General features: G+C 31.3%; 2 protein-coding genes across 2 annotated transcripts in view; one reads left to right on the top strand and one right to left on the bottom strand.

Moving 5' to 3' along the window:
• The window catches only part of LOC134686800 (tyrosine--tRNA ligase, cytoplasmic-like), a 338,438-nt gene that overhangs the window by 128,003 nt on the left and 183,234 nt on the right, over positions 1–27,201 (top strand). The window lies entirely within an intron of this gene.
• LOC134685978 (uncharacterized) lies at positions 16,695–21,365 on the bottom strand. The gene is made up of 3 exons (XM_063545692.1): positions 21,278–21,365; positions 19,232–19,306; positions 16,695–18,056 (listed from the first exon to the last, which is right to left on the bottom strand). The coding sequence occupies exons 1-3, from the start codon at positions 21,363–21,365 to the stop codon at positions 17,449–17,451; spliced, it is 771 nt and encodes a 256-aa protein (XP_063401762.1). The 3' UTR covers positions 16,695–17,448.

The raw sequence follows: 27,201 nt of genomic DNA, 5'->3' as shown, positions 1-27,201 counted from the left end.
TGTTACGACATGTCGCAACTAACAATTGTGTGAAAATACCTTTTCGATATCTTATACGATTCCTGAAAATAAGAGATAACAACCAAAATTCAAAATTTTGAACATGACCTTGACCTATGACCTTGACTTCATTTTCATTTTTTTGGACCAAGGACCTCAAGTCTAACGACCCTGGGCCTTTATCACTTATGGTTTTCTAGTTAAAATATCATTTCCAAATATCAATTACATATGGAATCTCTATACGGCTTGTGCCAAAAATAAACAGAACACCCTGAGGATATAACGAGCAATTTTGAAAAATAAATTTGTTAGTTTCTTATACGGTTACGAAACACCAGAGCTAACAAGAAAAACAGTGTTCGGGAAGATAACTCTTATATAGGAAAGTATTCGGTTAAGCAGGGTCAGTTTCAAAGGCGTATAAACTGTTCAATATCATATTCCAAGTATCTAAGCGACATCTCGCCAAACAAAAACACAAAAATTAAAAACCAATTCTTCAGAGAACAATTGAGGTCTTTCCACCTCGATAATAAGAATGAAAGGAGTAGGTCTAGTAAAATGCTTTTTTTGCTCCAAAATATAGCAGTTTTACAAAAATGTCAAATTTTAAACTTTTAGTCATTTATTGGACAGAAGAATGCTTCTCCTACATAAATATCGGGTAGTAGCACCATGAAGTCATGCTAAATTAATGAAATCTTCATAATTCTAGCATTTTAGTTAAATCTTAGACGGTGGCCGCATTCGTGTTCATCCTTAATATTGAAATTTAAGTTGTTTTTGATGATAATACATACATATATAAAGATACATATATAAAGGTTGAGGATGAACACAGATGCGGCCACTTTCATTTTTGACAAAAACCATATGAAAAGTGACATTTTTTGGCATATTTGGTAGATTTTTCATATTTGAGCTTGAATCGGATCGTTTTAAATGACTAAACCACTTAAAATCCTTCATATATACAAATTGAATCAAATGAAAAAGACACTTAAGTGTTTAAAAAGTGGTCAAAATATTTCGTCAGATGAACCTGAAATTTGAGGCTAAAATCGGTCCTTAATGAACCTACTTCTTTAAAAAAGATGTTAGAAAATGTCACTCCTTGTTGATGTAGTTTGTTACCTCAAACTTATATAAGTTATATAACAATAAGATGCAGAAGACTTAATTGTTTTATAATGAACAAGAAAGAATTTTTAGTAACGGTCAAAATCTAGAACGTCAAATTGGCCTTTGACCTTGACCTCAATTTCAATGTCATTGATCTCAAATCACGATAGGTCAATCACTAGTATGGTTGTGGAAAAATACCTAATACAAATACAAAAGGGGAGAAAACTCCTATAAGGTTTGACCAAAACACTTCGACTAAAATGTGTTGAAGTTGCGCCTTATGCATTTGGAAAACACATCATATCATTAATTGTTACAGTTTCCTTTGAATATAGATTACAAGCAAAATTCAACAACCACTTTATTTCAAGTATATATTGTTGAATAATAGATATAGGAAGATGTGGTGTGAGTGACAATGAGACAACAACTCTTCATCCAAGTAACAATGGAGACAGCGAGAATACATGTATGCAGTGGCAGAACGTAATCAGTGTTATATTCTCTCCCTACCTTGAACAATTGTGTAACAACTTAAAAAAAATAACATTTTAAAACTGACTCATCAGATTGACAAACAGAAAAAAACAACTATAATAAGCCAAAAAAAAATCAAAAATTCTTACCTTGAAGTACTTGCAGTTACCAACGGCTTATTAAAGATCATACCAATTTACTGCAATTTAACACATTTACAGGAATTTACCACTAGAACCAATTAAAATCAGAACGGAAAACTACACAAAATACCGATATAACAGTCAATCAATAATTGAAATCGACATTTATTTATTTTGTTAATATGGTATAAGATGAAATAAGTTTTGTTTTGCTTCAAATAGAATCAAGTAACATTGCATTTTTATTCTTATCAATAGGTACTTAGGCGGTAATCTACTGAACTGCTCAAAATGTGAATTAAAAAAAGTTAAAGGAATTTCTGCGAAATATAAATGAGTCCACTGCTTCGTGTGACAACACATCGCTTATTGATCATATCTTCACCAACTGCAAAGGTAGTATATCTTCATGAAATGTAGCTTATATTTGAAATAAAAACGAAGAAATAGTTTTCCTGTAGGATAAAAACAAAGATATGCAGCATGCAGCTTTTTTTTCAAACAAAAAAATTGGAACACCCCGAAAGGCTCTACGTGATGCCACTTCAGCGAGCGAAAAGTCTCTTTTCAACACAGTTAAATACTCTAGAAATTCAATTCGGTACCGATATTTAACAACTCAAAAGTTTTTACAACTTTTTGTAGAGTCTTCGTCCTATTCATAAACCACAAATGGATAAACTCAGTAAATTCCTGCAAATCTTGTCCAAATCATTTCATACAGTGTTTTTTGTTATTTACAGTTAAGTTCCACACTATAAATGCATTCCGGATATTGACCCATTCTGTTACATTGTTTAAAATATGAAGTCTTATATGTGTATTTGTCTCGCTCTTTCTGTTTTTTGCTAATTTACATTGCCTTTATGACTTTTTGTGTTTCTTTGGTACATATGACGTAGCTCTGTACCTATAAATCCCGTCATTGTGTAATCAAGCTATCGTAGATTTTAATAGTATTCTTGTTTTTCGTTCTTGTTCGGGTGCACTGTAATTATAAAATTCATAAATGAAATGAGGAATGTGTTAAAAAGACAAAAACCCTACCAAAGATCAGAAAACAGCTTAAGGCCATCAGGTGTCTTCAATACAGCGCGAATATTCAGCAATCAAAGGCGTGCTTCAGTTGGCCAATAAACAACAATGAGTACTAGTACTAGAAATTGGACGTCATACTAATAAAAATTTATAACCGAACTAAATAAAAAAAATCATAAAAGACAATATGCCTTTTGGGTTGCTTCTTCGTTACATATTTGTTTGTTTTTAAAGTGATTATAAGACAATGCTTACTGCTGTACCACTATTTTTGACATGTTGACCTATTGTGTCCGTTTGTTTGGTTACACATTGTTGTCAATATAATGTAATTTGACAGGCTTAAAAAGCTTTAAAACCAGGTTATAATGCAAAAAGTAGGCCATTAAATTTCTCGTTTAAATTGTTTTACATTTTTCATTCCAGGACCTTTTAAAAATAACAATTGAGTTTGAGCTTTTCTCATTGTTGAATGCCATATGTTGACCTATAGTTGTTAATTTCTGTGCCATTTGGTCTCTTGTGAAAAAATTGCCGGTATCAAGTCAGGAATATGACAGTTGTTATACATTCGTTTCGTAAGTCTCAGCTTTTGATTTTACCATCTGATTAGATACTTATCTTTTCCTTGGAGTTTTTTTTTTGTGATTTTACTTTTTACAGCAATTTGAATGTTCTCCTTATGTGTGTATTGCCTTGCTGAATGAAAAGTATGTGTTGCACCAAACAAAACTTATGAGAGGACCTAAATAAATCGTTTTGTTCTTTTTTTTAAAAATTGTGTGTATTAGAGATAACATCAGAACATACTGAAGAAACATCAACTGTTACCAAACAGCAAACACGCTTTATTATAACGAGTACAGGTAAGACTAAATTTCTGTTTGATATTGAGTTTAGATATCTTATTCTTGTTCTTGCATGTTAAGGATTACAAATAAAAGTTTACAATACGAAATATACTACCATTAACAGAGAAATATACCACAGGGACATTCAAATTCATATATCCAAAATAAATTGACAAAGCCATGGCTGAAGAGGAAAAAGACAAACAAACAAACAAAAGTACCCAAGATACAACAGAGAAAACTAAAGACTAAGCAACACGAAACCCACCAAATTTTGGACGTGATATCTGGTGCTCCGGGAAGTTAGGCAGATCCTGCTTCACATGTGGCACCTGTCGTGTTGCTCTTGGTCTTAGAAACCCGGTAACAAGGCTTATTTGATAGGTCACTTTTTAGGAAAAGGAAAGAGATTCTTGTACGACACAATGGACATTTTTGATATTTATCTGTAAAACGGATATCACTTAACAGTCAACCAACTCGTAATGCCGTCTGTCATATATTACGAAGGAATGATTTCAACTTCACCATTTTTAACTCTCTGTTTAATAACTTGTGAGAAGCAACCCTTTATCATTGGAGTTATGATAGGAAATTACAGAGTAGGATTTATCCTCCATAAAACAAGACACTTGTATTTACGTTTGCCATTCTTTTCTATGAAACAAAGCAATACCCATTCTTTCAATTGCTCTTTTAGTTTGGAATAAGAAATACTTATGAAAAGTGTAGAAAAATATCCAAATGTTTTAATTCTATTACAAGTTGAAAGCGTCTTAGATTGTATGTACTCTAAAATATCTGTTGACTTTGTTAGCATCCACATCTGATTTACCCCACCATTAGAATATGTAGTGTTTCAATAACTTTGTAGTAAGCAGTCAATTAACAGAACTGCAACTATCTATTGATTCAATATAGAGGGCAACATAGCTCATTGTTCTAGCTTTGAACAACATTGTAATATTCATAACTAAGGATGAGCACATTCAGACAAAACTAAAACCTGTGTTGAATTTGAAAGTTAATACATGTATGTCTGGCTCCGGCTAGGAATATTAATGGTATTTAAAGCTGTTATACTTTACAAAAAGAAAGTTCAAACTAACAAACATATGTACAATGTAGTCTGTTGTACTTTGAGAGACTTTTATCTGAGTTTGCGATTTGTCTACTTTTCTTCTCACTTGTATATTCGAACAAACGTCTTCAATTGGTTGTTAATACTAACAATTGATTTTATTTTTTTGGGAATATATTAAAATTCATAATTAAATGTGTTAACAACTTTCTGTAACCAAATTCTGGTAAACGTCTTTGTAAATATGTATTCTTGTATCAGTATTACATATATTTTTCTTCTCAATCATCTTTGTTCGCCAACATCAAAAATGTCAAGAGAAGCATTAACCATTCAATCATTGAAATATGATTTAGTACTGGACAAGTAAACACTTTGATTTCATGTGAAAATAATTGTCGACAGTTGCATTACTTCTTATAATGCTGCTGTATATTTGTTAAATAGTTGTTTTCTCCAAAAGACATGTTCTTACTCACCTTTTTGATTGATTGATTCTTATAAAATTGAGAATGGAAATTGGGAATGTGTCAAAGAGACAACAATCCGACCATAGAAAAGACAACATTAGAAGGTCATCAACAGGTCTTCAGTGCAGCGAGAAATTACCGCACACGGAGGCGTCCTTCAGCTGGCCCCTAAACAAATATATATACTAGTTCATTGATAATGCTTGTTTACATTATTCATTTTTCATACTTTTTTTTCAGAATCAGAAACAACAGAAGCAATTCCATCCTCTGCTGCAACAAATAATCCAGCACAAGTACAACGGAAAGTACTTCCGGTAAGATCAGATCTCGTTTAATTAACGAAAGTGAAAATTAAATATTTATTAAAAAATGAAATCCTTAAAACTTTAATTTAACGTTAACAAAAATATATGCAATATATACAATCTAATTTGGAAGAAATAGCTATCAAAGGTACCAGGATCATAAAAAAACAACATATGTTATAAAGCTAATTGGATGCGCATTTTAAAGTTATCAATATTCTAATAATCAGAGCTTATTTTTCAATTGATTGTTTGGGCTTTACATTCAAAATATTAATCGTGAGCATAGATTTGCAGAACAAATTCATCATTTTATATTTATATTGATGCGATTTACTAGCAAATCTATAAAGATTAAGACATTTGAACGTTAATGCTACGAAATTTTGAGGATCGATTACAGTAATTCTAGAAAATGGAATGGTGAGAACATACATTTTGTGGTGTACATGTATATGCATATAAATATAAATATTCAACAGATTACCAATCAAATGGTCAATAATACGCATACTGACATATTAAGTGAAAAAAAATGATTGGATCCGGAACAGGAACCTTCAAGTGATAATTTCAGACCTTTAGAGACGTATATTTTAGTTCAAATGTAGCTATTTTAAATGTTGATTTTAGTCAGACTGTATAGCATCATTTTGTTACTGTTTTGCAGGTATAAAAAAAGACTGAGGTAATCTTTTATTTATTATGTGGAGTTGGCTTTTGTGTTATTATGGGTTGCTTTTACGTTGGCAAAAAATATCAAAATAACCAAAATCTAGGAATTAATCAAATTGTCGATATAAATAACTGCGAAGCAGAGTTGGACAGTGATGCTCAAAGAACCCCCACTATTTCATCAGGAAGGGGAAGTGGTTACGGATATGCCGAAATTGACGAACTTGAGATGTCTGAATTCATTTTTTCACCAACCGAACAAATACATCTAGCACAAGATGACATCTTAAGTGATTCATATGATCGGATCAGTCCACCAAGCAATGAGTATTTAAACCCCTACGATTCATTTTTGCCTTCTTTGCAGCAGTCGGGGAACGACCAGGATGATTCGGATGAATATGGCCATCCTGATGAAGAGAATAGAGCGTATACCAATCTTTACCAATCTTTACCAACCTTTACGATTCAATCGACAGGACGAGTTTAGACAATATGCTAGCTGTACAAGTGTACACTATTTCGAAGTCCTTGACGAACCCATCGGAAAAGAAAATGACAGCAAACAGCGCAGAAAAACTTGGTAGAAAACACATTCAAAAAGCCAGTTCGAAAGCTGTTAAATATATGCATAAATGAATGTCGAGTTTAAAATAATACTATTTAGTATTTTCTATTTTCCTATTTTCAAAATTATGATTTCAGATGTTCAATGTACGTGTTTGAAAGGTTTTATGTTTTAAGAAGGAAAAGCAATACCTGCTGAAATTTAGAATATCTTTTACTGTTTGATCTTCATCTGTAGCCCCCAAATGTCCATTATTCGTTACAGTGAGCTTTTCCGTTATGCAACGCAATCTGTGGAATCAGACGGAAGATTGATGTATTGTTTGTAGTTGTTCCGGAAATGTACTTACCTTTGAGTGGAATGTTTTAAGGGTGTCAATCATAGAATAATGTAATTACGTCATCAACGGGTTATCATAGGAAAAATCCTAATTTTATGCGCTCAACAACAGAGTTATGACACTAAAGACATTTTTAAAAAAAATAAATGCCTGAGTATTGTTTTATCAAGGGTAGTGTTCTACATTTGCTCGATCAACTAGATAGATATATTTTTTTCCAAATAAAGGCAACCGTAGTATATTGATGATCGAAAGTCATAAATCGATTGAGAGAAAACAAATTCTTGGTACGAACTTAAACTGAGGGAAACACATCAACTATAACAACGGAATAACAGAAATACTTAAGTGCTACAAAAATCAAACGACATTGCGACACACACATAAACGTAATATTTCTATTTTCCTGACTTGGTAAAGCATGTGACAATATTGATTTATGTGTTTAACATAGTTATAAACTAGTTATCGTTGTAATACAGTAATTTGAAAAAAATATTGAATACATATATAGATGAAGCTTTCTTAACTGTTAAAGGGATACGTCAGTGGTAAGGACAAATGCTTCATATATTTCGGTATAAAAAACATCCGTATTTCATAATTAGCTATAGATAGAGTAGAATATTTCAAATTGGATCATACAGTTATATATCATTGTCTCTAGGGTTGTATTCACTCAGGAGTTTACATTGATATTATAAAGTCTTTTGTTGTATTAATTGAATATTAGTACTGACATTTTTACAAATGCTATACAAAATTATATGTTTTTAAAATAATGTGGATCAATCCGGAGAAAATACATACACACGAGTTTTCTCGTTTGAATTGTTTTACATTTTCGTTTTGGGGCATCGATTTACTACTGTTGCCTTTATTTACAGCTGATTATGCGCTTTGTTCATGTTTGAAGGCCGTACATTGTACAATCACCAATCGTTGATAATTTCTGTGTCATGTTGGTCTCTGGTGGAAAGTGGTCTCATTGGCAATCATACCACATCTTCTTTAATATACACAAATAGTTATCAAAGGTAGAACACTTATAATTTGATACGCCAGACGCGCGTTTCGTCTACATAAGACTCATCAGTGACTCTCAGGTCAATTTAGTTAAAAAGCCAAAACAAATACTCAGTGGAAGAGCATTGAATACCCAAAATTCCCAAAAAGTTGTGCCAAATGCAGCACGAAAAGTCCCCGAGGGTATCGACACAATGGTGTAAATAGTTATTAAAGTTACCAGTATTATAATTTGATACGCCTACAAATACAAATTTGATACAAAAACAGTTCAGATAGAGTAATAATACGTACCAACCAGTTAAATTTAAGTAATGACACAGTTAAAACACACAAAACAGTTCAAAAATAAAACAATACACAAAACAGTTCAATTAGAATAATAATAAATTCACAGAGTTTATTTAAATAATAACACAAAAACAAATAATTCAGATGAACACAAAAAAATAGTTTAATTCAGTTTAGAAATATTTATTTGTAAAATATATTGAATAATTATATCAATTTATAGATCTGTGCAAAACTTTTGTAATTATTTCTGTTAGGAAAAATTCATATAGAAACAAACTTCCATTGACAGTCAAATCGATTTTTTTTTATATCTATCTCCAAGTATTAAGTGTACACACATACAGTGCTTCAGACAATTGCTTAGTAGTTTAATGTAAAAGGCACATTATTAAAAACATTTGATATCTATGATTTTTAAAATCATTATCATTAAAAAACAAGTTGCGTGTCCATTGTATGTAAGTTGGTATGAGCACATGTTTAAGATGTCCAAGATAACAGGTATTACTATGGTAACTTACAAAAGGGAAACAGTCTTAATAAACTGATCATGTCAAACATGATAACAAAAGGAACGAGCAAACAAATGTCGTGTTCTAGACTTGGTAAAGTTATTATAATATTAACGTTTTTTTATGAAATGACATACTTTATTTTAAGAAAGAATTCACATAACAAAATTATATTGAAAAAATAAAGATACTAAACGCTTAAATGATACTGGCATGTGGAAATATATAATAAACCATATACAAGTTTGCGTAAAATTGAAGATACAAATTTAGAGCGACACGAATGGACCCGTCTCAAAAAGATGCAAAAAATGCAATTTTAACAAGACATGTGGACACAAACATGAAGATAGTCTAACATATAAAAAATCAGCTGAAAATCTGAAGGTGCCTTGAAAAAAGTCTGTATAACTGGGAAACAGTCACAGAAAATAATTATATGACTTGTATAAGTACGTCTGAGTCAGTGACTACTCTACAACAGATTTATCCATCGGATCGCCATCAATGATGGTGATACATGGCTGTGTACATTATGTATATATAACTCGTCTAAACATCAACCCAACAATGTTAGATCTGTAAATTTGCTTTCGCAAATTTTTTGTTCTTCCCTCGCCGGGATTCGAACCCATGCTACTGTGATATCGTGACACCAAATCGCCTGCACTGCAGCCGTCCCGCTAGACCACACGACCACCTGGGCTCTACAAAAATAAAGCTATCGGAAGCCGTGTGTTACCTTTTCTCGTCAGTTTTAATCTAGCGTCGTACTACAGTACAATACATGGAGATGTTATTGTTACAGATCAGCTGAATTATCTATAGTAAAGGATCCTACAAATTAATGTAAGATACAGTCACAGAAAATAATCATATTTATGTACGTCTGAGTTAGTGACAACCCTACAACAGATTTATCCATCGGATCGCCATCAATGATGGTGATACATGGCTGTGTACATTATGTACATATAACTAGTCTAAACATCAACCCAACAATGTTAGATCTGTAAATTTGCTTTCTATATATATAGAAAACTTCATAGCAAAAATCATATCGCATGGTGTATAAACTCGAACAACTAGTATCAGTTCTGATGGCTGAATATATTGGTCGAGTGGTAATACAGCATGCCATACAGATTTTGTCATATTTTGATCTGTTTATCTTATATTTTAACAAAATAAAAAAATATCATCATATGTAAGGGGAAAATCATTCAATTCTGAGGTGAGGGCCATGCAGATTTAAAAACTTAATAGTAAGGCCTTTTTGTAGATAAAAACAAATTATATTGTCTTACCACAAATGCAAAATAAATAGAATGACACAAATAAAATGTTGTAATCATTTACAAAGGTATCGAATATTAACAGAAATCTGGAAGAAGTATTATCAGTTGTTGTTTTGAGTGCTATGTAGTTAACGTTCACTGCATATCTATAAAAATAACAATACGTGGCAAAATCAGTATCGCATGTTGTATCATATCTATAAAAGGAATGCAGAACACAACAGCAGAAAACTGAACTGCTACACACACAAACGGCAAAATACTTAACCGCAGACTATTTTATAACAACTACCAATATCCTGATATTTAAGATAATATAGTGGATTTGATCTGCTTTCATGAAAAGTCAAACCTCATGCTTATATTACAAAATTCAGAATACGCGACAGGAGAACGGTACAAATAAACACAGAAACACACATGAAACTTTACCTGTGATCTGGTAATTAGACTACGGACCATAGAGAAAAATACCTTCATTTGTATAGTAGATCGGAAACAATTAGTCTTGTGCAATTCAGAATTTGCAGAAGAATTCTGTTTTTATAGAAAACCTTACAGAGTGGAATATGTTCCAGGAATACAGAAATATGTTTTATTCTTAATAACAAATAAACCACTAAATAAACAATCGATTGAAATCTCAGGATGGTACTTATAAACGGAAATCTTTAAAGAAGATCACTTCTCAATTATTATAGTGGAGCGGCGGAGAGGACAATTTTAGAAATTTAAATTACCTAAATACCTCATGGGATTTTAATAGCTCATTGGAAAGCTGAAATCCTGTACTTTTTGAAAATATGTGTCGTCAATATCAAATCTGGTACAATAATATCGAAAATCAAGGTCAAAGGTCATCACTTATAAAAATCCTACTTTCATCTAGAGACACAATACCATTGATATTTTTCAAAATTAATAATCTATTCAATAACTTATACGAGTAGTATTATGTAGAAAAACGTTAGTTCATACAAAATCTGTTTCATATTTGCACATGACGGTCAGAACAACGTTTTATTTAACTTTTTTGAAGGTAGTCCATGGCACATACAAATCGTAATGCCTAATGGAAAATAGGAACATATAAACATTGATAATTGAAATCGACAAATAGCATTTCTTGAATACTTTAATAGTTAAAAAGTTTTCAAAGAGTATCTGAAATGCATAGTTAATAAATCAAATCAAATATGCAGCCATGAAAAAAATCGTTTCAGTTTTCAAGGACGTGATACTGACTTTTCTGAAAATGAATTCAAACTATCTCAATACAAGATACCTTTTTATATAATATAGTCATTGGAGTTTGGTATGTTACTCAATTAGTGCAAGCGTGTTGTAGAACAAATTCCTAAAATTGAGACATGACCGTTATAGTATCTATGATGAGTTTATTTTCATACCAAATGAAACGTCGAAAACTTGGAGCAAATTAAAATAAAGTTACCAAATATTACAAGAACTATTTTCATGATATTTCATTACAACTACCTACATTTTGACAAAAACATAAATCAGTGCAAGGAAGACCCTGCTCCTTGCAAACACGTGCTGCCTAGTATGTTTTCCCCCTTACATGAACTAATTATATCTTGTAGAAAGTCCGATGTCATTTGTCCCTCAAAGAAAACTGGCTCAAACTTGTCATGTTGAGCAGTTTTCCAACAAAGGCACATGGGGAGCCATTACTTCGGTTGGCTAGATTTGCCGACAACCAAACTTTGCTTTGCCACATTGTACGTAGTACGTGATGCATAAATACGAATTCACATGCCGAAAGCTTTTCATTTGAATTGTTTTACACTATCTTATCGGGGCCTTTTATAGCTGACTGCGGTATGGTCATTTGGGCTTTGCTCATTGTTGAAGGCCATAAGGTGACCTAATGCTACAAGATTACCGAAACGGTTTGGTTTTGTCCTAAAGAGTTTAAATACCGACTTTTAACCGATTCCAAAAAAAACTTGAAGCGAAGTCACACCCACCCAGAGCATGAACGACCGGCATAATAAGACTTTAAATGGAGTAATTATGTTATTACAACTTGACACCAGGCACTCTGCGAGAGTAGCACATTTTCTCCGAATGTCATGCGAAGTATTCATTGATACTGAAGAAAATGTTTCAAAAGACTTTTTCAAGAGACAAGTAACAAAACTTATCAAACAGGTTGACAACATTTCTTCTGATATTTCCAATGATATGCATTTGTACTTGGTTATTTGCACGATAATAATCTCTAGATATATAAACATTTTCCATTTTTTGTCATAAAATTGAGGCTGCTTCATAAAGTACTTGCATACCGATTTGTTCGTTGGTTTTGGTGGAGCTACATGTACTTAAGTCGGCTTTTATCTCAACCATTTTTAATTATGCTTTGATGTTATTCCCTGTCTTAACAACTTCTCCAATGGAAATTTCGCTAGCAAATACAATGCTAGATTTATATTGTCCTTGTTGAGCAAAAAAGGCAATGACATCCCTGTAGTACCTCTCAAGTTTAGCCTTATGTTTAGAGGAATTACAGTATGTCTTACTTATTTTATCAGGTAAAAATGACTGAAACCTTGTCAAAAGTGATGATAAAACAAGAGACTTTTTGTCAAGAATAAGGTCTCTGTCTATAATTTAAACTATGCTAAATGCCAAATCGTACGCAGATTGATCAGTGGATTTTGGTCTATATGCCAAGTTTGTGGTCAAACATGCTGCGTGATACACTGCATTATTGAGCAAATTATCTTGCTATATTCGATTAATCATTTCATCGTCGCATGCTCTAAAAGCAGCATCTATAAGATTGACTAACCTTTCAGCAGATGAAATTGTATGTAATGTTTTCACCCTTTTATGAGATTTTTTTTGCAAATAATACACTTTTATGTATTGCGATAAATTTTTTCAGGCACCAAACAATTCATTATAAATAAATCGGAACCTATATCTGGTGATTCCTTTTCAGCTGATACTGGTTTTAAATTCTGCTTACTTGTGTAGCTTTTATAACATAACCTATGATACCTAAATACGGGTAATTCACTTGCTGTTTCATTGCAGAATTCGTTCAAATAACTGAACAAATCATCACGTCTCTTTGCTGTAGCAGTAATCAGACTTTTTCTTCCAGATTCTGTTGATGTTTTTAATATTTCATCAACAACAGAATTGCAGATAATGCATTTGTCAACACAAACTTCCACTTTCCTTTTTTTTTTTTTGGCATCTAGCGGGACCAGTTTTAACGAGATTGTTAAATTGTCCATGTGATTGAATAAAAAAACAAATCGAACACACCTGAAAACCAAACGAACCCTAAAATCAAATTCACTTTCCCAGTTCAATTCAACAAAAACGAGTATACAACAATACCAAATAACATAAATTAATCACAAGGCTTTGGAAATTATAAAATGAACAAGAAATATGCTTAAAAATGACTACAAATGACCTTCGCTAAATCGATGAATGTGTGACTATAACTAGAAACCACAACAATGTCGGTAAATCTGTGACAAATATTCGTACTTGAAATCTGGATAAAAAGCAGATATTTAGTCAAATATTTATATTATTAGGAATTTACTTCAAAAGGTAAATCGGGTCGATTAAAGTATTATACGGTGGCTTCACTGTTGTTCCTTTAAAATACACATATACTGCACGTGCAAATAATGCTAGATGAAAAACGATGATTTTTACAGTGTTATTTTCAACCATTTTAAGATGCATTAAGTATTAAGTTTAGGACTATTTGGAAATGCCCTTACATTGTATGAAGTTCACGAATAACTATATTTACCAATTTCATTCAAAAATTATTTTTTAGAACGGGTTTGTTGTGAAATTTGACCTCCGAAACGGCAGTGGGGTATTCGATGTAAGTTGGGTAACGTCAGTAAAGGCTATTTTTAACGTCATTTGTACCACATTTTATATTGACGACAAATATTTTTCTAAAGCTGAATAATCGATAAACATTTTAAGACCTTAAAATTCCATGAGGTATTTAGGTAATTTAAAATCTTTTTCAACATTCGCCGCTCCACTATTAAGAGAAAATTAAACAATGATACATAAAAGTAAAATAATGAATACCAATCTATAAATCTTTTTTTTAACAAAACAGAAACGAAAACTGAAATAACGAACTGAGATTATAACCATTAATGCTGTTTGCTTGTCATGTTTTGGAGTTTTTGTCAGATTTTCGAAATCCTCAGGTTTTATCCATTTAAAGGCCTTAAAAAATTTGCTCCTGGACCCCCATTTTTCTTTTTATCAATCATTACATGTCCAATAATAAGCCATTTGTAAAAATCTTATAATATACTATTTTTTTTCAATAGTTTTTGAGAACTTTACCTGGTCTATGATAAAGCTATGAAAAATTAAGATAGAACATTTTCCCACCAAAATTCCAAAGTCTTATATCTCAAAAACAAGCACATTGACCCCTATATATTTTTTGCTTTTTTGATTCCTCAATCAATATATACTAGTGTTATGGAAAGTGATTTATGAGCGGCGAACTTAAAACCTAAATACCACAATGTCTATGCCTAACCTCGATCTCACTTAATTCCTTCGTAAAATAAGACTCAAATATAGGTTTGGTCGTTTGCAGAAACTTGTTCTTTCTCTTGCAAACACTGTTTTATAACATAATAACCTGATAAACGTAACTAAACTTCAAATTAATACGATCCATATTCATAAATATGTCTATATAGTGTGCTTTGTAGTGATTATGAGCACCTTTCATGAACTGACAGCTCAACAACTGTTCAACATATTTTGAAAGCCATATTCTACCAGAATTCTTGCAAGATCGTATGTGCTCATGTAACGGAAAATCTCATGCAAGGTGACTACAATATCATTAAAGTTATATGTGTTGATCTTGATTACTAGAACAAGTGTTTTAAAATGTCAATATTCATAAAATTATTTTCTTTTAACGTTTTCGAAAAACTCACTAGTAATTGATTTCAAAACCTGTATGTATTTGAAATCTCAAATAAATTGCTACATCTATCTTTGAATAAGAACAAAAAGTAAAGACGAAATAAAAAAAAACATCTTTGACATTATGCTGTGCAAGACTTTTAACACATTTCTTTTTGACGACACCGATATTTCGAAAAGTACTTGTTTCGACGAATACATTGATATATGATATAGTCATACAGTATGTTTGACGATTAGATTAAGAAAATATTGAGTCAGGTCACCGGACTTTATAGTATTACATATATAAAAACAGAAATCAATACACATGCTTTAGACGTAATTTATATCTTATTTATATGATTTAGCAAATGTTGAACAATATCCTGGATGATACAATACTCAGACATCCTTTTTCAAAATTCATGAGCCTGTATAAAGTAAAATCACCAAAATACTGAACACCGAGGATGATTCAAAATGGAAAGTCCCTAATCAAATAGCAAAATTAAAAGCTTAAACAAGCAAACGAATGGATAATAATTGTCATAGTCCTGAATTGGTACAGACATTTTCTGTTAAAGAAAATGGTGGATTGAACCTGTTTTTATAGCAAGCTAGATCTAATTTCTGTCGATGACGGTGTAGATTTTGTCAATTCTTCCAGGCTTACTTGTAGCTGTTAAACTATTTTCTGTTGTGTAGTTTTGTTTAATGGTGTCCTTGTGTTAAAGCTATCGACACCTCTCACTTTTATACAAACTACAATTTATTATCAATATATAAAACCAGGTGAATGACGTTCACGAACAAGCCGCTTTCAAATAAAGATTAAGAATGTGCTCATATTTCAAAAGTTCTCCAATCTCTATCCGACGATACTTTTTACTGCAAATGGGTAGCATGGGGTCAGTGGTCTCATCTCACGAATAGCATAAAGTTTTATTCCCATGGAAAACAAATATTGTTTTGAATGTAACATCACCTAAAACATTTTGATTCGTAAACAGTATATATAGTACATTTAAAGTAAATAATTTCATCCTACACATACAGCATGAACCCACTATGAAAGAACAGTAGTAAGAGTGCAGTATTCGTAAATTCAATATCAAGTAGTTATATTTATTAATAATCCAAATTTATAAACATTATCATTATATATAGCACAAATAATGTACAAAGTAGACATATACTACTACTTTATAAAGAAAATGGACTACATTTGCTTTTTTATTCACATATATATTGAACACATCATCTAGTAATTGTGTTAGAATACAATGTATCAAATTAAAATAGCACAGAAACATATTTACATGTAAGTAATATACATGTATGCAGACAGTAACACTCACTGCATGTATCTTTGAGACCACATACAAAACCAAAAACAGTAAAGATATCATGAGTTATAAACAACAAAGAGTATTGAAAAATTGCGTTGACATTTTAGGTTGATAAAAATACTGGTCATGATATTGCACACGTGATGTGTGTCATTTAGCGAATTGGCTTTTTTCTGCTCCTCTGCTATCTTCAGATTAACGGAAACATGCGAAATATAATGGTTAAAGATAAAAATAGAAGATGTTGCATGATTGCCAATAAGACAACTCTCTACAGGAGACCAAAATGAAACATAAATTAACAACTATAAGTCACCGTACTGCATTCAACAATGAACAAACCCCATACCGCATAGTCCGGTATAAAAGAAAAATTACAATGTAAAACAATTCATAAGAGAAAACAAACGGCTTTATTAATGTACAAAAAATGAACGAAAAACAATCATGAAACACATAAACAAACGACAACCACTGAATTGCAGGGTCCTGACTTGGGACAGACACAAACATACATAATGTGGCGAAGTAAACATGATAGCGGGATCCCAAACCTCCCCTTAACCTGGGACAGTGTTATAACAGTACAACATAAGAATGAACTATACAAATCAGTTAAATAAGGCTTAACTCATCAGATGGACAAACATAAATATATTTACACAATATAACTTTTGTAATGTTTGTCAATGAAAAACTACATCAAAAACCTATTTTATTCTAAGCTGCTGGGAAAATATATGGCTATTTACAATTAGACTGTCACTGACAGCTGTGTCTACTTTTAAACTTAACACTTTTCACACACATGCATTGAACATTTATATTAATAATTTACAATACAAAAATTAGAAAAAATACTAAATTATTAAAATTCAATATTTATAAATGCATATATTAAACAGCTGTCGAACTGTCTTTTTCAATGTGTTTTCTACCAAGTTTTCCTACGCCGTTGGCTGTCTTCCTGCACATTGACATCATTTTCGTTTCCAATGGGATCGCCCAGGACTTCGAAATATTGTACACTTGAACAACTAGCATATTGTCTGAACTCGTCGAGTCGATTGAATCGTATGGGTTGGTAAAGATTGGTGTACGCGCTGTTCTCTTCATCGGGATGGCTATACTCATCCGAATCATGGTCGTTTCCTGACTGCTGCAAGGAAGGCAACAATGATTGATATGGGTTTAAGTAGTCATTGCTCTGGGGACTGATGCGATCATTCGAATCACTTGAGTTGTCGTCTTGTTGTATATTTAGTTGTTCAGGTGGTGTCAAAATGAATTCAGACAACTCAAGTTCGTCTATTTCAGCATATCCGTAACCACTTCCCCTTTCCGTTGAAACAGTGGGGCTTCTTTGAGCGTCACTGTCTAGCTCAGTTCCGCGGTTATTTATATCGACAATTTGATTAATTCCTAGATTTTGGTTGTTTTGATATTTTTTGCCAACGTAAAAGCAAGCCATACTGCAGCTGAGAATAAGAAAAAAACCAACTCCACACGATAAATAAATGATAACTTCAGTATTTATGATACCTGCAAAACAGTAACAATAATATGATGCTATACAATCTGATTGAAATCAATGGTTTAGTTAGCTACGTTCGAATTAAAATTAACGTCGTCAACGGTCTTTAATTATTCCTTGAAGGTTCATGTTCCGGATCCAATCAAATATTGAACTTAAAAATGTCAGTATGCGTATTATTGACTATTGCAAACAAAGATACGCAATCTAATGAAATTTTTATATGAATATAGTCCAGCAAGTCTATGTTCTTACCATTCAATTGCCTTGCATTACTGTGAGCGTTCCTCAAAACGGCATAGCATTAAAGTTCAAATGTTATATTCGTTCTAAATTGCACTTTTTGATTAAAAGTCCAAAAAGTCACTTGAAATGAATATTGACAAATTTTACATTCCAAATCGAAATAATCGTATATGATTGGTAAATTAGGGAATACGTTTATATGATTGGTATATTAGGAAATACGTTTATATGATTGGTCGAGAGGGCTTTCGTTTTTGGCTCTTGACGTTATTAATTTAACGATATACGACGTTGACCGAACTACTATTTGTAACCAATGTAAACAAGATGACGGTGACGTTAAAAATCTGTATTTTATCTTTGCGTTCATCGTCAAAATTTAATAATAATCACAAAAATCTATTTGAATGATTATAAGATATTTTTCTGGTTTATTTTTTATCATATAGCAAACTTCATGGAGTGCATTTTTTTGCGTTAACCAAAATATGAATTCATGCACCAGGCCAATTAAATGACACACATATACAATGTCCGTGTGATAGAGGTTACAGTGTTGAAATTAAATTTCTATCTCTCATTTACAGAATTATAAGTATTAAATGCCTTTTTAAGGAATGTATTGGTGTATAAACTGGACCAAGTCACTCACAAACATGTCATCAACCTTTATTTGTGAGTGAATTGATCCAGTTTATACACGAATACATTTCGTTAAAAAAGGTGTTTTATCCTATGATATCCTCCCTGATTCAAAGTTGATAACTTGCAAATGCACACCCAATAAGCATAATTACATTGTTTTATCTCGAATACGTGTGTATATATTGAATATATTTTTGATAAACGTTAAGTTTTAGTATTTTTTGTTTTTGTTTCATTTTTTTAATAAACATTTAATGTTCTGTTTCGTTAATTAAACGAGGTCTAATCTTACCTGGAGAACGTTCTGTTGTACTTGCTGGAGTATCTGATGCAGCAGAAGACGGATATGCTTCTGTTGTTTCTGATTCTGACAAAAAAAAATGTGAGAATAGTTATCAAAGGTACCAGGCTTATGATTTGATACGCCAGACGCGAGTTTCGTCTAGATAAGACTCATCAGTGACAAGCAAGAACTAACCATTCATTAAATAAAATTAATAAGAACATGTCTTTTGAAGAAAATGAATATTCAACAGCAGCATATAGTAAGAAGTAATGCAATTGTCGACAATTATTTTCACTAGAAATCAAAGTGTAAACTATACCAGTACTAAATCATGTTTCAATGATTAAATGAGTATTGCTTCTCTTGACATGATTGCTATTGGTGAAAATAGATGATAGAGAATAAAAAGGTAAAATTGTGATACGACAAGCTAATATATATTTTAAAAGAAGTTTACCAGAATTTGGTTACAGAAAATTAGAAATACATTTACTTATGAATATAAGTAAATTCATCAAGATATAAAATTAAATTTTAGTATAAAACAACTAATTGAAGACGTATTTTCGTGTACATAAGTAAAAGAGAAGTAGACAAATCGCTGACACAGTCAAAAGGTCCCAAACTACAGGATACTGTATTGAACATATGTTTGTTAGTTTGACCTCTCTTTTGTAAAGTATAACAACTAATAACAGGATAATTCATATCAGGAGAAAGATATTTTAACTTGTCAAATTCAACACAGGTATTAGTGTTGTGTAATTGTGCATATCTTAAGAAAGGAATATTATAATGTTGTTCAAAGCATGGACATTTCTGGTAATTGAAATGATTGACCTTTAATGTTAGTATATTACGTATTGGTATTTTTTTTATTTTTTTTTCATCCTTAACATGCAATGTTAACCTCATTATCTAAACGAAATTTGGTCGTACATGCAATAGTGATTATAAGTGTTGTTTGCTGCTGGGAAACAGTTGACGTTTCTTCTCTATGGTCTGTTGTTACCTCTAAATAACGAAATATTTCAAAAAGAAAAAAAATCATTCAAGTCTACAACGAAGTTTCGTATTTGATTCAATAAATGCATTTTAATCAGAAGTACATCACAAATTAAGCGAACAGTCCATATAATTTATGATGTTAGATCGAGACAAATACTTGTAATAAAACTTGGTTTATTCAGAAATCTAACAATATGCGCACAAATGCACAGTCAATAAAGTAAGGATACATTTTCATTGTTACGTGTACTAGTTGTCGAGCGTTCATGAAAAGTAAAATGACAAAAATATAGAACTTCAAGGAGAATTCAAAACGGAAAGGCCTTTATCAAATGGCATAATAAGCAGCTCAAACACATTAAACAAATGGAAAACAACTGTCATATTACTGACTTGGTACAGTAATTTCCTTTTCTGGAAAATGGTGGATTCAACCTGGTTTTAAAGCTAGCATAACCTCTCACTTGTATGACAGTCGCATATCACATATCTTGTTATTTTTCAAACAACATTAAATATCTAATAAATATTTCAAAATATACTGTACTTTACAAGATAATAATTTGATAAATAATAGTATTTTATTTTATCTATACGATATATTAACTCGTCAATAAGATATCTTGTTTCATATATACGATAATAGTTATCAAAAGTACCAGGATTATAATTTTATACGCCAGACGCGCGTTTCGTCTACATAAGACTCATCAGTGACGCTCAGATCAAAATAGTTAAAAAGCCAAATAAAGATAAGTTATTCTATCTATAAAATATATTATTTTATCAATAAGATATCCTTTTTCATCTATAAGATATCCCATTTTATCTATAAGATATCCTATTTTATCTATAAGATATCTTATCATATCCATAAGAGATATCATTGGTTTATAAGATATCGTTTTTTTATCACGAGTTGGTTGACCCCTATGTTATATCCATTTCCATTTACCAGATGATAGCGGATATGTTCCAAATGTTGTAACTTCAATCCCGTTTCCTTGTTCCCGAAATTTGACCTAATGAATTTTAATCATTCACGTATTTGTACTAACATGAGCAACACGGCGGGTGTCACATGCGAAGCAGCTTCTGCTAACACTTCCGGAGAACCTGATATCACCCCCATTAGGTAAGGTTCGTCTTGCTCAGTTTTACGTTTTCTATTTTGTGTTTTGTGTACTGTTATTTGTCTGTTTGTATTTTTCTTTTTAAGCAATGACGTTGTCAGTTTATTTTCAACTTATGAGTTTAAATGACTCTATAATATTCTTCGCCTCTCTTTTATCTTTTAGAAAAATCATTGGTTTATAAGATATCGTTTTTAGTAATATATTCGGTCACAATGAAAAAATAATTCTTTATTGCAGTTGTAAAATTTTGTTTTTAAAAAATTAGATATCATATCAATTAAATAACATCTTATTGATTAAATTAGATATATGTATTTATTGCTTAAATATATATTGTATTTGATTTATTTTTTTCTTATTCAGTTAATTCAGCTATCGTATTTATTCAATACGATCTATGATTAACTTTATAAGATATCTTATTATTTTTATAAGATATCTTATTATTTTTATAAGATATCTGATTAACTTTATAAGATATCTGATTAACTGTATAAGATATCTGATTAACTTTATTAGATATCTGATTGACATATCATATCAACTATATAAGATATCTTGAAAATAGAATAAATATTAAAACGGCCTGCCATATTCCGGTCTCAAATTGTATATAGCATTACAGATTGAGACATATTGATTTCTATTATTTAACAATTCAAGATACAGGAGGAAAATGTTTATATGCACAGGCATACTTTTTTTTAAATTATTTAATTATTCAATTAATATGATATTTTGCATGTGACCGACTTGTGACTCCGGTGTCTAACATTTCTCGACAAGTTACTTACTCTTTGTTAATACAGTCTGGTACTCGGTCAACTAAGAGCAACTTAAAAAATCAAATCAAGGTACAATCAGTGCAATTTAAAAAACAGTAGGAAAAAGTCCACTATTTTTCAATGATTTGGTATGTATTTATAGGTTAGACAATACTTGGTCATGTTTTATGAAGATTTAAGCCCTAGGCGAAGCCGAGGGCTAAAATCTTCATAAAACATGACCAGATATTGTCTGCCCAATTTAGAACATATTCACACTTTCGAGTGACCTTACAATTTATCCTTTCATTGTAATATTCAAACCTCAATAAGAGTTCACTTTTTATAATGAACTAAATGTAAAACATAGGTAATCAGCATTTCAATGGATGGAATGAAAAAGCTTGGACATAATTTGTGAGGACCGTATGGATAAATTGTTTTTCTTCTGCTTAAGGTAAAATTAAAAACTTATACATCTTGATATTTTTAATTTAAAAAGCAACACAATGTTATATAAATCCCATTTTTGAAATTTGACTTTTTTTTAATAAATATAAAACTCTCTGTATAAATATTTAAATTCAGACCCTTCAACATTAAATGCTTATTTTTTATTGATAAATTTACATGTATTTGTGTTTCTACAACAACAAAATCTTTGCTTTATATATCAGCAGTCTGGCATTGTTTTCTTGAGAAAGAAATCCCTCAAATGTCAGGTATACAAATTAAATAAGTATTATTTTACCTATATCCTTAACTATTTTTTTGTTGTTTATTCTATATATGTGTACCATTAGAAAATGCATGAAATTTTGTAAAATTCAAAATGTTTTTATTTTAATCTTTTTCATCTTTAATCAGTAGGCTATTTTCCCAAGGACAATGCCTTAGGGGATTGAACACTTCGTTAGTGCAACTATTAATAGTCCACTTTCATAATTGACTAACAATGAAAGGTCATTCATGGATAGCATTACATAGTGCATGGAAAACCATGTACTATGAAAAGTAGAGGGCAAAAAACTGACTTTTCATTGGACGAGAAGGGGTGAGTATGTTCTAAAGAAAAGATAATACAGTAAATTATTTCCCCAAATTCACCGACCGTAAGCTATCTCTCACTTGACCGAGTATAAGAATTTCCTACCAAATTGCAGGTATCCTGTTTAAAAAAAAATATTTTCCTGAGTCTGAAGTCGGTTATATGAAAATAGACTATACCATCTTATGCCAGAACAGTATTTGTCAATAGTTTGATATCTTGATTTAATTTCCTGCACTGAAATGTACTCTATAGACATGATTGACGCACATGAAAATTTTACGTCTAATTCGAACAATCTAAATCAAATGATAAAGATATAACATAAAAGTGTGAGCAGGTTTCACTCACTTACAAATGTATTTACATTTTATACCTTAAGGCTATCCAGTTGAATTAGCAGACGATTTTCAGCTAAGTAATTACTGGTTTTTAAATTATAAAAACAAACCGCATAAGTTGAAATATATTAAGACAACTTTCCCCAAAAGACTAAAGCCCTCCAAATACAGTTTCATGACTGACCATATTGTCTTTTTCATTTATTTGATTTCATCTTTTTTATGTTCATTAAGCATGACAACTTTATTTGAACAGTATAAACGAGAACTACGTATGAACAAGTCATTTGATATTCAATTGATGACATTTTCTCGACAGCCTAGAAGCGCTTGACATCTAACATTATTGGGTTGATGTTTAGACGAGTAATATCTAAAATATGCATAGGTTTGAACGTAGTTTTCAATTTAGACTCGTTTATATTCTTTTGTTTTGGCTTGTATCATATTTTCCCTCCGGTTTATATGATCCGTTCATCATATATTGACTCTTAAAATTCAAGAGTTTATCTGAAAATTAGGGTACTTGTTATATGGCCATCCACAAACCGTTTCGATCCCTAACATCACTGAAGAGACATTTATTGTTGATCTGGTGTACTAAAAAATATTGACACCGTATGTTTGTGGCATAACATCGTGGCCACAAGTTAAGAAAATTTTCTGTTTCGTATTAAATTCATTTTATTACATCTTGTCATCAATTTTATTTCTCAATCGTCAATGGCAGTCAGCAGGTTTAAAGAACATCAGTTGTTCGACCTGTTTGTCATATATATAAATATACTTTTTCACTTTTTTGGTAATTTGGAAAATGTTTTTGTGCTGTTTTTAGACCCTTCTACAACGAAATTTGTTTTACATGCACACGAATAAAAATTGCGGTTTTTATCCAACGCAATCATAGGTTTGAACGTAGTTTTCATTTGATATTCAATTGATAACATTTTCTCGACAGCCTAGAAGCGCTTGACATCTAACATTGTTGGGTTGATGTTTAGACGAGTAATATCTAAAATATGCATAGGTTTGAACGTAGTTTTCAATTTAGACTCGTTTATATGTTTTTGTTTGGGCTTGTATCATATTTTCCCTCCGGTTTATTTGATCCGTTCATCCTATATATTATATTGACTCTTAAAATTAAAGAGTTTATCTAAAAATGATGGTTTTTGTTATATGGCCTTCCAAATACCGTTTCGATCCTTAACATCACTGAAGAAACATTTATTGTCGAAACCCGGATCTGGTATACTAAAAAAATATTCACACCGTATGTTTGTGGCATAACATCGTGGCCACAAGTTAAAACAAATGTTCTGTTTAGTATTAAATTTATATTAAGATCTATTTTGTTACATCTTGTGATCAATTTTATTTGGCAATCCCCAATGGCAGTCAGCAGGGTTAAAGAACATCAGTTGTTCGACCTGTTAAGCTAATGCGTTTTGTTTAAATATACTTTTTCACTTTTTTGGTCTTTTGGAAAATGTTTTTTGTGCTGTTTGTATACCCTTTTACAACGAAATTTGTTTTACATGCACACGTATAACAATTGCGGTTTTTATCCAACGCAGTCATATGTTTGAACGTAGTTTTCAATTTAGACTCGTTTATAAATATATATATATATATATATATATATAAAGTGCCTAGAAAATTTACCTAACGATGTTAGAGTAGATTTGATTCGTTACTTCCTCCCCGGAATTATATATATAATTATAAAGAAATTACTTTTTCTAAATGTACATTCAATTCTTAGAAAGCATCCTAAAATTTTCCATCAATCCGAAAGACTAAAAAAATATTCCCCGATCCGCCTATCATGGCATTTAAACGTGATAACAACATAAAAGACATACAAGTGCACAAAAAGCATTATTTACTATTTTATTAACAAATTAATTGATGTGGACCTTGTGGTAAAAATTGTGCCTTACGCTCACATATAAATGAAACCAAGGTATTTTGTGACAACACCGGCAAAGCATATACCATTCAGGGACAAATAAATTGTAAAACCGTAGGCGTGATATATGCTATTAGTTGTACAAAATGTGAAAAAGTTATATATGTAGGACAAACTATATCAACGAATGTTATTGAACTTTTCAAAAAAACGAACAAAGACAACAGAAGATCCAGTAGCCAACCATTTCATTAAAAACAATCATTCAATAACAAATTTGAAAGGTACCGCAATAGAGAGAGTATTTGGAACAGAAACTTACAGAAAAACTAAAGAAGCCTTTTGGATGAAAAAAATAAAAACTTTAGAACCTGAAGGACTCAACACAATGTAGGAACGATAATAAATATATTTATATTAAAAAAGCGAAAAACGCGGCAAAGGAACGTCATAGAAGTTATTATAACGTAATGTATCCAAGCGATGTAATTGTTGTTTCAATGTTGTAATTTATTCCAATGAAGAAGGCTGTAATGGCCGAAACGTATGGGAATTTGTGTTATAGTTTTCATTATATATATATATATGAATATATATTTCATGAATAATCTGGTCCATTTGTTTGATGAATTCAAGTTTCGACTGTCTATGTTTCTTATTCTTTAATTAACGATACACATGCAAATATGCATTTCACTTGCGTGTCACACGTTTGTATTTGAAACATTTCCTGCAATGCATGTGACACATGTGTGAAAAACGCATGTGATACTCATGATTCACGTATGTTATCATTGCGTTTCATACTACACATGTAATACATGCGTTAGAAACTCATGTAAACTGATGGTGCCTTGATCAGATATGTCTTTGCTTAAATGACCTCATACATAACAATGATGGAAGATATCAACTGTAGTTCTGGTGTGCAGCTAAAGAGTATAGTAGAATGGACTCTACATATTCATTCATTAAATGTGAAACAATTTATAAATACCCAAAGATCATTAAAAAAAACAATACAGATTTTCGAAAAAAATAAGCACAGTGATTAAGGGGATGCTGCATTACTTATATTAGTTGGTCAATCATCCAGCACGCAACAGCTATATCTACAGACAAATTTTGTTAAAGTGACAAGATGTCATGTAAACTGTTTATCAAGCTTATATGAGAGATTCATGAGAATATTTAAGTAAATACAACACTCAGTGCTACGTATCATCACATTTCTTGATTCTAAACAAAGTGAGTTGTTATTTGAAATCCTCCTTGTAAACCTAAAACCACAGCTACTCCAATGAAGCACATATAATGATTGAAGATCCAGTGATTAAGATATAAAGAGAAGGAGGGTTGAAGATCTTTGATTGTTTCTTTTCGATTTATTCACATTTTTTCCGGTTAATCCACAGATGAAATAATTCTGTTAGTCTGTTTAGCGTTCTTCGTTTGTCGTTCCTTGTTGTCTGCGTATAACACCCGTTTTAAAAAAAATTGATTTCGGACAGAAGAATCTTGGATAGCGGCACGAAGACTTTTTGCCTAAAGTATTTAATTTATTCATTTTTACAATATTTATACATCCCGCCATTTACATTTTGAATTGGTATTGCTAGGAAGTTGATTCATTCTGTTTAAAAAAAACTAGAGATGAAAGCTACACGTCAAAGGTAAATTAGCAAACATGTCACCAAAGCATCATTCTAGGAAAATCAGTTTATTTGAATTTTAGGCTAGCTTAAGGGACAGAACATAAATGACGAA

Source organism: Mytilus trossulus, chromosome 10 (genome assembly GCF_036588685.1).
Source record: "Mytilus trossulus isolate FHL-02 chromosome 10, PNRI_Mtr1.1.1.hap1, whole genome shotgun sequence".
NCBI classification, from domain to species: domain Eukaryota; kingdom Metazoa; phylum Mollusca; class Bivalvia; order Mytilida; family Mytilidae; genus Mytilus; species Mytilus trossulus.
The sequence above is the reverse complement of the archived record's forward strand: the minus strand, read 5'-3'. Positions and strand labels throughout refer to the sequence as shown.

Coding starts and splice junctions, on each gene's coding strand:
- LOC134685978 (XM_063545692.1), bottom strand. CDS start 21,365: ATGGGGGTGATATCAGGTTCTCCGGAAGTGTTAGCAGAAGCTGCTTCG. Junction 19,307..21,277: donor GCTCATGTTAGTACAAATAC/GTGAATGATTAA, acceptor TTTTTTTGTCAG/AATCAGAAACAACAGAAGCA. Junction 18,057..19,231: donor TACAACAGAACGTTCTCCAG/GTAAGATTAGAC, acceptor ACTGTTTTGCAG/GTATCATAAATACTGAAGTT.